This window comes from Dinoponera quadriceps, unplaced genomic scaffold (assembly GCF_001313825.1).
Source record: "Dinoponera quadriceps isolate SergipeBrazil2010 unplaced genomic scaffold, ASM131382v1 scaffold823, whole genome shotgun sequence".
Classification (NCBI taxonomy): domain Eukaryota; kingdom Metazoa; phylum Arthropoda; class Insecta; order Hymenoptera; family Formicidae; genus Dinoponera; species Dinoponera quadriceps.
Window position 1 is genome coordinate 162,238 of NW_014555144.1, and position 12,927 is coordinate 175,164.

A 12,927-nucleotide genomic window follows, 5' to 3' on the forward strand; every position below is an offset into this window, starting at 1 on the left:
TTTCTACGTGATGCTGAGATGGTACCTGCGTTGCCAGACGACGACCGGGTCCTTCTCGAGATCGCTCATATCGATCGTAGCACCCTTTCTGATGACGTCCGGGTGTTTGCGAACCAACAGCCAGCCCATGTGCGAGAAGAAGAAGCCCCTCTGCGCGTTGTGCGGATCCGCGTCCGTGTCCGTGAACTTATGGTGAACTCTGTGGTCCCTCACCCACTCATAGATGTGATTCTGCGAAACGTAAGTAAATAATAGACACCTTCCTCACCTGCAACTCCTCTCTTTCACTGTTGCAAATATTGACACGGCAAATTATGAATATATTCGTGATATTTGCAGTTGTAATTCGCGCGTATGTTATACAGTGTATTCCAAAATCATCGCATAGTTGAACGCATCGATTCTTAATGTCAAACGACGCAATTTTTCGTTTATATAAATATATATATATATATATATATATATATAATATTTATTATACTTATCGTTTTTCTAAGAGTAATTTTTTAGTTCCAAATATTATACATTTTTCCTCAATGTATTCTGAAACGTAAGAAGATCCGTAGGCTAAATATAACGCGTAGGCCACATAAAAAAAAATAAAATAAAATCAATGATTCAGTTCTGAAATTTCAAAGCGAAGTGCACTATTTCCTGATGCGCATAAACGAATCGCTAATCGATTCATAAAAATGAATCACTTATGAGGAAAAAAAAATTGGCGAGACATACTTGGAAGGCCGTCGTCTGGAGGATCATGAGAATGACTCTCAATGGCCACTTTGCTTTGTACGATCGATGAGCCCAAAGTCTGTGAGCGCCCCCGGTTACGCCAATGGCTGCGAGTGCTCCGATCGAAACAGCTGAAGGGTCATAATGACATTAAGATCAGAAATTAATGATTGAAATTGGAATTCAACGATATTCAACGGCCACTAATATCGCCGTTTTTCATGAGATTCTTCACGTGGCGAGGCAATCGCGATTGTCATCATTATTAAGATTGCATTCCGACATTCACTCTACCAATACTGAATATTTATAATTTATGTCACGTATATTATAAATTTTCAGTTACTGGCGGTAAATATCGAAATGCAGCCCTATTGTATCATGTCTGTCACGGCTGTCGCGATACCATTCAAAGAAATATGATAATAGACCAATAATCATTTGTGTAACATGTTTCTTATCAATGCTGCACTTATATGGCGCAAATATCTTACATAAAATTGTGTCGAAATAAACACGAGACGGTAGAAACATGAAATAAAACATATTTCCACTCGGTGTGGATACCAACAATATATTTAGTTAAATATAAAAATTCTTTTATTTAAATAGAACAAACAGTTGCATTTTCATGAAGAACTACGGTTTTAACATGTTGCGTGCCGCGCGAGCCATCGGTAGTCCACGCGGCGTGAAGTGGAAAGTCACGTGAAATTGGCGCGGCACTCAACGCGTTAAGAACATGTATAATTTTCCCGTTCGAGAAGTATTTTTTCTCAGCGTGAAAATCCATGCGTATTAGCACATACAAGTGAATATGCGTCAGACCCTGTTAAAAAAATTCTTTCGTTACTCAGAAACCTCTTCTCTCAGTGTATGAGTTCTCGAATTACGTTGATTTTTCCGTATTTCTGGTGACTCGTCTGACGACACGGTGACGATTTTCGTAGAATCAGTCGGAAATTACAAACGCGACAGTCAACGAGAGACGATCGTAATTATTCGTGTTGTATCGGCGAATTTATCAGCTTAAACCGGACATACTCCAGATCGTCGTGGACCATTTGGCGACCGTTATCAAAAGATAGAGCCCGTAAAGTGCGCCCAGATGAAGATAGACGAAGGCTATCACGTTCCGCCAGACGATCTTCCATTGGTACTTAGGCTTCACACTCTGCGTCTTCTGCAACGACGGCAGCTTCTGCGCAGCGCTCTTCTCCGATGACGGTTTATTCTGCGAAACGTCCTGCTGAGTGGCCTCGAGGAACAAGGTCGCGGAAGTGCCGAACAGATTCGGCGCCATATTGCCGGAGTGTCTGCAACGAACAGGTTGGTCTCGGTTAGGAGTTGGAAAAATTCCGCCGGATCGTCGGCGATTGAACGGTGGCGGAAAATAATATATTTAAGTTCCCTCATTCATTGGTTTACTAGAAAATAAAATTTCATTTCCCCATATTTAAATAAACATTTATTTCTGTGAAATGAACCTTACATTTCGCAGATAAACTTTTAACTCTTCTCGGTGTAGTCAGTCTCGTGATTTTGATATCATTTTAACATAATCGTGACTTTCTATTCAAATAACGTGTGAAAAATGTAATCGGTCGTGCTGTAATAAAACGCGACGACTATATAAATATTTATATGTATGTAGTCAACATATATATATATGTAGTCAGTCCCGTTGATCACGGCCGGCGTGTACAGCAACGGCGAACCGGTAGCGCCGGATCCTTCCGGCTACAATATGGGTGTTCCACTTTTGCTTTTTCTCTTTCGTTTCGTTTCGATGCGCTTAAGAAATAGCGGTACTCTCGCAGCGTCGTCGTAGTCTTCGTCGACGGGCATCGTGCGGAATTCGCGGTTCCCCAGTGACTCGAGTGATTCGAGCGTGTGTTACGTGTAGCATATGACGATTTCTTTCGTGCTTTCCAAGCGGCATCAAGTGCCGTTAATGTGCCACATGCGTGGAAAGTGGGCGCGCTCTCAGGAAGAATCCTACCGCTTTTAGCTTTCGACGTAACGCTACGGTGAAGCCGACGACGACGACGACGACGAAGAATCGAGTCTTACGCCGGACGCGAAACCACATTTCCGACATGTTCGAGAAGGACGAGAAGAACGAACGCGTCTCCTCAAACGCGAGCCGTTGTCACGGCCGACGCTGACGGCCCTTCACGGCGCGACGAAGAAGTGGTATGTCGCGATCGTTGCACCAGAGCGGCCCGGTAATCGCCCGGTGACGAATTGCATTAGAACGTCGCAATTTTCTTGCGACTTGGCGTATTTGACGACGAAACGGACGAATGGTTTTCCACTTTATTGCGCTTATCTCATGACAGGTGTGATCGTTGTGAAAGTGTATATATATATATATATATATATACAGTTTCACGATATTCAAGTTATTTAATAATGTAGGAGAAAAGATTCCCAAGTATGTCAAAGTATCATCGAAATTTCCGCTCGAGATAACAGGGCGATGCAAAATAGAACGTGATACACCGTCACTTTCCACCGTGACGATAAGCGCAATAAAGTGGAGAAATTAGTATCAATTCAAGAGAGTTTCATATTCTCGTACACAAATAAGAACATTATAGTCTGACGCAAAGATAACACTTGCTTGCTATCAAAGGAAGAAGTGCTGAACATTATAATTATACAAGAGCAATTTAGTCATACATAGTGTAAATGTTAGTTTTACGATGAGTCTTTCAGCGGAGAAAACGGCAGTGACTTCTCCATTTCTAGCGCAAAAGAGAGGCTACGATAGAAGAACACTTTTGAACGCTCAGAGTCGAACTAAATTAGACTTAAGCTAGGACGAAAATTTCGACTCGGGATCGAAACGCCTTCCGTTTGGCGCGATCGCCGAGATCGTCGAGTTTCTCGAGGTATCCTCGCGGAAGCCTCGAGTGCGGGGACCGCGAGTGAGATGCGCCTGATATCGCCGGCTTCGGCGTCATCAGAAGCTGCTCGAGCTTGCTTTTCATAGAACATGCAGAACATAGTAGAGCGGAAAGTTCTGATCGATGCGCCTCGAAGTCGCGAGGGACGCGAGGGAGGAATGTGGATACTTTCTGCGTCCCCCAGGCGAGTTGGACGCGAAGTAGCCGTTGTCAATCGGTCGTCTTCTCCACCACCTTCTCTTCGTCTTCGTCACACACTTTCAGCTCGACGCAAGACGCGAGAACGTGAGTTATGTAGGTGCCCTACTTCGGGATATTCCTTTCTGCCGATGATCTGGCTGTTCGGCGGACTATACAATCTCTCACAGCGTCGAGAGCTACGCATAATTTAACGGAACTTTATTCGCGACCACGCGACTCGCGGTATCCGCGTTCACCGTTTCACCAATCCCGATTAGTTCACCCGACCCGTTTTTCACAGCAATAAATTCGTCCATATAGTCGTTTTTACGTGTCATTAATGCTCGCTCGTTCGCTGCTAACTGCGATATTCGTAATCTTCGTGCCCACAGTAGTCCGTTACATATTTATTAGTCGTTAAGACATGACAACGTCCGGAAGCAATCAGTCGATCAAACGTTCGGTCGGTCGGTCCAGCCTCTCCTCCCCCTTCCCTTGATATGTCGCTTCGCGAATCTGTGACAATTGTCGTGCACGAGGCGTCGTCGGCAGATCGACCATTGTTGCCTCGAGATTGCAAGAGGCCGTTCATCGAGCGAAATCGTATCGCGAGATGAGTATAAAATCGTCAAGAAATCACTTTCCCCCCCGTCATTCCGCGGCTACACACTTCGATATTATCATCGCGACTTCGATCTCGCGATTTTGTGACGGTCAAGAGCCGCCGTGGTCAACGTTGGGTTTCTTCTTGAAAATTCTACGGACGGAATGTAGAGTTTTTGTCTGCAAAATTTACGTCTCATTGGTTGCACGGAATTACAAATGTTTCTACATAGTACGTGCGAAAATGAATTGGAAGATTATCCAATATGCGGCGGAAGCGATGAAAAATTTCAAAACTGAAATCTCAACCTGTCGAATAGCCATTTGTAAACAAACAAAAATTTTGCATCGAGTATATTTGTTCCGATGAGGAAAATTTCAAGTATTTTTCAGTATGCAAACATTTCATTTTATGCTTTGTGATGGCATTGCGACAGCGCAAAATGTTTCAGATAGGTTTGCTTTAAGAAATATTCATTTATTACGCCAAACTTTTAATCGAAGTATTGACTTATTGTTACTACGATCATTTCGGATTAATTGCGTTCTCTTTCAAGCAAAATGAGCAACAATATTTGTGGCATCAGACAACTTTTTCACATACCGATAAAATACTTGTTGTATAAGGACGCATTTTAACGTACTTATGCCAGTCTCGATGCAGACAATATATCGAATTATGTCTATCTGGTTTTCTGTATTTTTACTTGCGCATAAGTCTTGAAAAGATACGGCAAGTTTGCAGAAAAATCGTTACATATGGATGCCCAAGGAGAATGCAGCTATAATAAAACAAAGTAGCGTAAAACTATTTAGCGTCAACTTATTTACATTCATATCGTAAATCCATATTTATCTTTAACCTATAAGTACAAGGAATATAAACAGAGTATATATAAATAAAATATACATATATACATGTATAATTTTTTTGTATAAAACGTATTTAAAACGTAGTATACGTATAGTAGTACGTAGTATAAAACATATAATTTTTTTAGTATAAAACGTATTTTTACACAAAATTCTTTCGACTTTATGTATATGATAAAACAATTGGTATTGCAATACATTTAAAATAAAAACAACTACAATATATATATATATAGTTGAATATTTAAAGAAATATATATTATTTGATACTAAATAACATTACCGGAATATTATTAGAATATTACATTTAACATTCTAAAAATATGCCCAAAATATTACTTAATATTAAATAATATTATAGGGCTTACAGGGGTGGAATAGAGGATAAGATATAAGAACGTTTTAAAACGAGTTCACTACTTTCACTATTTTCTAACGAACCTCTACCGTCGTCATCAGCCCGAGAAATCTTTTTCGAATATCCGCACATCCGACCGTTTTCTCTGCTCTTTTTATAGTTTTGAAGATTAGCTAACCAGACTTTGCCCCTTAAAAAGCGTTTCGATTTGTTCGCTTATTCTTTCGTGCGCCTTACATGCTTGGCACACGTCGGTTTATGGGGATGCGCTATATTCTCACCGAATTTCGATGAAAATCACATTGACCCCGACATCGTAAATATACCATCCCCTCGTTTATCCAATTATCGACGGACACCCGCGAATGTTCGGCAATAAACGCCGTGGTGGAGGTTCGCGTGAAAGGTTCGCGCGAAATTGCCGGCGGAAAGAGAGAGGTCTCCGTTGTCGTCGTTGTTTGCGGGAAAATACAAGCTCGCGAGCGCGCATCGCTCGCTGCAATGTGAGAAATCGCGCAATCGACGAAAAAACCCCCCCGACGGATTGAAAGTGAGAGCTTAAAGACCATCGTGTGGAAAGTGCCGGCGTCATCTCTGAAAATGATCGTGCCGCGCACGTTTACACTAATCAGCGAATCAGCCAATGGCGGCGGGTGGTGGTCGCAGGTGTAGGATCGCAACCTCCACGAAGTGTTTCAATATCTAAGTGGTATTTTGCAGATTGACTGACGTTGATTATTAACTCATCTCGCGAGGCCAGGCTCGGCGAGGCTGCCATTTTTGTGTCACGCTATCGCAACACGATCACAACAACAACAACCCATCTCGTTCCCCCCTCGTCCTCTTTATTGCCTATCTCGTAAACGCTTATTTATTCTTAACCAATCGTCGGGTTTACGACGCGTTAAGAGTCGGGAACGTGTGATTGCGAACTTTAACGCGAGATCGCGACTAATTGCGTACGAGGGGCTCTCTCAGATTCTGCGAAACCGCGAGGCGAAAGGCGCCTGTAATTAGAACGAGCATCGACGCGCGTCTAATCGCGATAAAGCAAACGAGACATCTCGAATGGAAGAAATCTATTATGCGCGCCCGGGAAAGTAAGACACGTCCGTTGCGGGATCACAGCGTTTCTCGCCGCTTCGGAGGTGCTTACGGGTATTCTCATCATGAGAGATCCGCTCGGATCATTTATCAGGTGGAGATAACAAACCCGTTTCAGGGTAGGTGTCTTCCCCGGAAAGGGAGATGATCATACGTGAAATTTGTTTATATACGACCATGTATAATCGTAATATGTCCACAACGAAAAAATAGTGTTGTTTACGAATTATACGAAATTATATGCAAATACGGAGCGCTTCCAGCTGTTTGTGCTTCTGATAATACATGATATTGACATTTAATTATATGACACAGCATCATTTGACATATTAATTAAATGACATAGCATAATTTTTTTGTCAAATAGACGTATAATCAAATATACATATATACATAAATATACATAAAATCATATGTCATCATTTTTTCTCGGTTTAGTGTCTCAGAAAGATGAGCGGATGTTACAAGGCACAACACAATTGTCGGTTTGCTACGCGGATTGTTAATTTCCTATCGTCTCACTATTGTTGATTTTCCGATACTTGTGAGCCCGCTTCGAGCGATGAAACTTGGAGATATACTATTAATATTGTTTACAAAAGTTATGGGTGAAACAGGTGATTTGAACGTCTCGGAAGGTTGCAGGGGTGAGAGATTTTACGTTTACACGATTAGATATAATTTCGAGTAAACATAAAATTCGTAGCTTCTCTTCTCCTGCTAACCCGTGTTCCATTAAAGAGTTAAAGTGCGTTTAATAATAATATGGCCAGGGAATGTATGCCCACTTGTTTATCACCGTTGATTGACACACTTCGCTCGTGCTTGCGTCGCGTATGCACAACACATCGCGTTACTGTAAGCACCACACCGATCTCGCCACCTCCCTCTAGACCCGGGGAAACGGTAACCACGTGACCGAAGGTCAATTACTGATTAACTGTGAGTCAGTGGTACAGCTATCCCCCCGTTTTTTGCCATGTAGTAGGCGCGCACGACAAAGAGATCGCTGTGCGCTGCGCTGTGAAAGCGCAGCTGAGAATACACGACGATCCAGCACGATTCGACGTCTCGGTGCGGCCGCGTGAGGTTCGTCGAATCTCAGAAGGTCGAAGCCAAATCGCGAAATCCGCTCTCGCCTTCGCCGGGACTCGTTTGAACGCTTCTACGTTATCGCTTGAGACGTCCGGTTTGAATTCCATAATTACATCGTTTCAATTTGCCCGCGCGCCTCCCACTTATCTTTCTCAATTTGAAGTTTAAGTAAAATTGAAAGTCAAGTGGGGATCCTGGAGTCGTTCTGCCTTACCGCAAAATTTGTTAATACTTTATTCGTTATTGGCTGCGCAAAATTAGAAATCCTTTTGCACGATTACGAAGATGCGCGTTAATTTAGGCGAGGATGGCTGGCTTTATTCGAAAAACGAGAAAAAGTCTTACAATTTGTGAACTTTCTTCGGTTTCTCCAGTAAAGTCAACAATCCTCGCCTACGTTAACGTGTGTATTGTAATTGTGGAGAAGGATTTTTAATTCTTTACAGCCGGTAACGAGTGCGATATTAGGAAATTTGTGGTAAGACAGGACGACTCCGGGATCCCTTTAAGAACTAAAGAGATTTAAATTTTAACACTTGAGTTCTCAATTCAAGCTTAAGTTTTCAACTTGAACTTCGAATCATGTTTGAGTTTTAAAAAGTCGAATTTTTGAAACGTGCAATTTAAGATTGGGTTTTAAAGAGTTCGAATCCAAGTGTTAAAGCTTACCGGAGAACGATCTCGAATAAATCGGCAAGATTTTCCGCGTCCCCCGGAGATTTTCCGCGCGATTTTCAACATGGAACGTTAATTTCTTCACGTGTATCTTTTTCCCCGGAAAATTCGAAAATTGCGTAACAATCGTCCAACGGGACTATCGCGAAAGCGACACACAGGCGATAAATGTCGCACCTGCGTTTATAAACGCGCGGCCAAACATGAAGTATTCTGTCCAGATGGGACATCTCGCGCGTTGTGCGAAGCAACACGTTTACGACACGTGCTTTTCTCTCCGACCTCGCGCATCGGACAACTCTAGCTGCCGGAGAGTCGCCGGGGAGATCTCAGTAAAAGTGCTCACGGCACTTCGGAACGGTACATGATGTAGTCGGACGGAATCAGTGGCGGAGAAAGGGGACGCCGGCCGGAGGGAAGGTAGAGAAACGAGGAAGAGCAGAAGCAATGCTGCGCGCGAACAGGAACAGGTTCTCCGGAAAGCAGGTCAATGGCGTCTTTGAGGTCATTACCAATCGCGGATCGAAATTCTTCGTCTTCTCTCTCTCTCTCTCTCTATTTATTTATCTCTTTTTTCCGCCAGCTAAACAATCACGTAGCACGTCACATTCACATTAGTAAGAAAAACCGGTCGTTCGCACGGAGAGAGGTCACATTACTCGTGCGAAAAACCGAAAAGAGTTAAGTTAGAATTCATTATTCGCTCACGCGACGAAGAGGAAGACACGTGTCACTTCTTGTTTAGTCCTTGGCTCGCGATGACTCCTGATCGTTAATTAGTTGGCCGAAGGATCACAATGGCGAAATCGTAGACCACGCTAATTGCATTCCCGTATCGATAATCGCGAATCGCGAAACTTCACGTGAATAGAAATTCACGTGAAGTTTCGAGATTAGAATTAGAAAGTTAGATCTCAGTTTTCATTGGTTAAATCCTATATAGCATATAATACTCATATATAATATTCATCTTGAGTCGAAATTTTCCACCTTATATTCAACCTTGAATTCTACAATACGGTAGAAAAGCTAAGATGACAAAATAGATTCAACTTTAACAATGCAATTTACTCTTACTTTGATGATGTCCTAAATTTCCATTTTTGTCGTCTTTAAATATCTCAAAGTTTTTGTGAGAGAGAGAGAGAGACAGAGAGAGAGAAAGAAGACAAATCGTGTATCCCCGTGCTTCTATAGAATGCAGACAGGATGATCAATCGGTGACTAGTCCGGTGACTCGACGAGACAGAATAACGGCTCGTCGACTGAGAGGTTAAATCAATCATAATCTGGAAACCGCCGTCCGGATGTTACCGTTAATAATAACAGCTACCTATTGTGAGAAGGAATCGAGCGTCTCGGGTCGGCATCATTGATCGACGGTGAATCAATCGGCCGTAGACGAGCGACGCGACGGTGCGGAGAATGCGTTAAAGAGGAGTATGACCTACTAATCCGTGGTACAGCACGTGATGTTTTCTCCCGAGATTAAACGCGTGTGTGCCATGTGGCGTACGGTAACTGGTGCGTGAGGAAATCCGGCGTGCACGATGAGGCGGGCACCCCGTGGCGGACATCTCGTTCGGTCCACGTAATGTCGCTAATGTTACGAGCCTCCGTGTCGTCCGCTATTACCCTTTTCGCGCGACGTGTACGCGGCCTCGGAATTTTTCTACGAGAAACCGAAAAACGGAGAGCTTACTCGTCGTCGTGCCCTTTGGCCGTGCGTCGGGACGATTACGAGACTGCAATTGCGAAAAGCAAAACTGCAGTACGGAATTCCTACGACCTGCTGTACGCTAAGCTTCAACGGAGCTTTAACGTTCGCTAGGTTGAAATTCATCCTTTGGCCTTTCTAATCGCTCCGCATCCAGTTAAGCTACGCATCACATTACGACTAATCCGTCACTTTGACAGCTTCACGAGTCATTACATATTATTATATCGCGTCGTATTGTACCCTGACGCGATAAGACTGATTAAAATCCACTCACTTGCAGCCTGGTAAACGTCACGACTGTCAAAGCTCCCAGCGCATCTCGCTAACGAGTCGTTGCGTTCTTGACGATCCGGTTTACTAAAGAGTCGATTGATTTATCTAATGGAAAAGTCGTAAAGGCACGATGACTCGTGAATCAAATTGAGCACGATATCGGTATAAATTTACAGCGAATCCTGAATCTATGTTAATTATCGCGGTCTGAAATTTCCTGCGCCAAGATTCCTCGTGCTCAGCTCCAGAATTCAAAGTTAGACCTGAGTTTCTTTTTTGTTCAATTATACATAACATATACGTCATATTTGTTATGATATCCCTGCTAGAAATTCCGCGTATTATTTGAGTCCAGTTGCTGGACAGTTATATTAACTTTTGTCTGGTAACTAAGAAATAAAACTGTTTGGGAATCAAGATGTAACGCTTTTCCCGCGCAATCACTGCGCATTAAAGATGTGCAAAATCGGAATCTGCTTAATGAACGAAAACAGAACGATAAATGGATAAAGAATGATTTAATTAGTTAATATTAGATTAACCGGTCTACGCAAGCTGCACATACCTTTATCAGGATAACTGAACTATTTCAGCCACTGAATAAAACTGTCAAGTTCTCGTCTATTTTTCCCTCATCTTAAATAAACAATTTTGTTTCGACTGACCGGTCCACATTTAGCTCCAAATTCAAATCTGAGCGTTTCACGTGAGGCAAATTTTCAGCGGCTACTGTTGAGCACATGCGATTATAATACACTTGATTCCGCGATTTGATTGAACAGCTGACTCGAAACTCAAATCTGAGCGTCGCACGTGAGACAAGAATTAAGCGACGACCGTTAATCGGCATGGATCGCACATTGACGAGGAAACCGTCGCTCTTTGAATTTGGAAATTTGCAGATATTACGATTACCGATTCTACCGCGCCGGACATTCCGTTGAACTAATCTCGGGCCGCCACCCGGACGAGCACCAAAAACGACGCGGTTTCGCGAACGATTCGACGGTTCAAAAGCGCGACTTAACGCGCGTCCAAGCTCAGTAACAATGGCGGATATCATCCCTCCGGTAATCGGAACCGTCACTCGCTCCGCGCCGACGCCGTTTTGCCGTACTTTTGACTCTCGGCAGGAGGGATTGCACGCGAACGAAACTCGAACGGAGAGCTCCGGCTTGCGACACGAGGCTAATTACGAGCGAAATTACTCTCACCCAGTCGTGAGCCGCGTCTGCTTCGCCATTTTGAACCAGAGGAAGTTCAGTTTGCGCAGCTCGTCGCAGATCTTCGCGAATTTATTAGACACGTCCATATGACAACTGGCTTCTTTCGTCACGAACTATCGCGTTTCATTTCTGCAGCCCCGATCGCGTACATTTATATCTTGGACGCGAAGGTCATAATATATAAAAAACATGATAGCAATGATAATATGCATGGCAATTCTCAGTTTAAATATAAAACAACGCGTCTTTCTCTGTAAGATATTCAACAAAATATACAAAATATCGTTGTATTTCGTTAGAATAATTAACCTTTTAATTGCTAACTGCTCTAAGTTGAAGCGCTTCGCGTGAGCGGCGTGCGGCCGGCAGTAGCGATCGCTGGGGGCTGAATACTTTTGCGCGCAATATGGATCTTATTGGCGGCGTATCAACCCTTTGCACTCGAGGGCTCCGGAGCGGAGCCATTTAAAATTTGTCTTCAAACTCGAGGGCTCCGCTATGGAAACAATGCGAATAACTTTCAGTTCATAACATAAGGACAAAGACAAATCGTAAAAACTATTGTGTACAGGATATTCCGCTCTTGCCATTTGCATTTGAGTTTGAAGAGTTTGAAGACAAATTTGAAATGGCTCCGCTCCGGAGCCCTCGAGTGCAAAGGGTTAACACATTATAATATAGTACACAATCCAATTACTATTACTTTGTCCACTGCAAAATGACTACAATCATTTTTTTTATTTTCACTATATATTGTTTATTCACCAATAGTAAAGTTTTAAAACGCCATAATTTGATAGTTATAATGTATGCGTTTGGATATTGGAAATTGAAAAATTGAACAAATAACAAGTAAGTAACATAAATACTCCATATATAAACGAAAAACATGACACAGCAGTAAACAGCCAAAGCCTTTGCCGAGCGCGTCATTTGCGTCCATAGTCTACATTGATGGCTTGCGCCGGACACACATATGCGCTCATAGGCCACACCGATGGTTTTCGCTCGACGCATACATGCGCCCATAGCAGTGAAAGGGTTAATTTGAATAATCAATTAATTTGATATGTCCTCGTTTCTGTAAGTAAATAGGCGCTGACGTTTGCTCTTTTGTCGAATAACGTGCCAAATAAATTTGTATAAGTAGAAATACGTTGTCTATTTGCGCACGGC

At 42.8% G+C, this 12,927-nt stretch overlaps 1 protein-coding gene across 3 annotated transcripts in view; it reads right to left on the bottom strand.

Moving 5' to 3' along the window:
* Positions 1-12,927, bottom strand: part of LOC106743062 (acyl-CoA Delta(11) desaturase-like) — a 37,570-nt gene that overhangs the window by 3,805 nt on the left and 20,838 nt on the right. For 2 of the 3 annotated variants that reach the window (XM_014616561.1, XM_014616562.1), the window contains exons 3-5: positions 1,777-2,048; positions 733-863; positions 26-231 (exon numbers count right to left, since the gene is read on the bottom strand). In XM_014616561.1, the coding sequence (XP_014472047.1) occupies positions 26-231; positions 733-863; positions 1,777-2,035 (596 nt within the window). In that variant the 5' untranslated portion in view covers positions 2,036-2,048. Of the gene's footprint in view, positions 1-25; positions 232-732; positions 864-1,776; positions 2,049-3,812; positions 4,272-12,927 lie in introns of those variants that run through there. The other variant, XM_014616563.1, reaches the window with a different exon arrangement.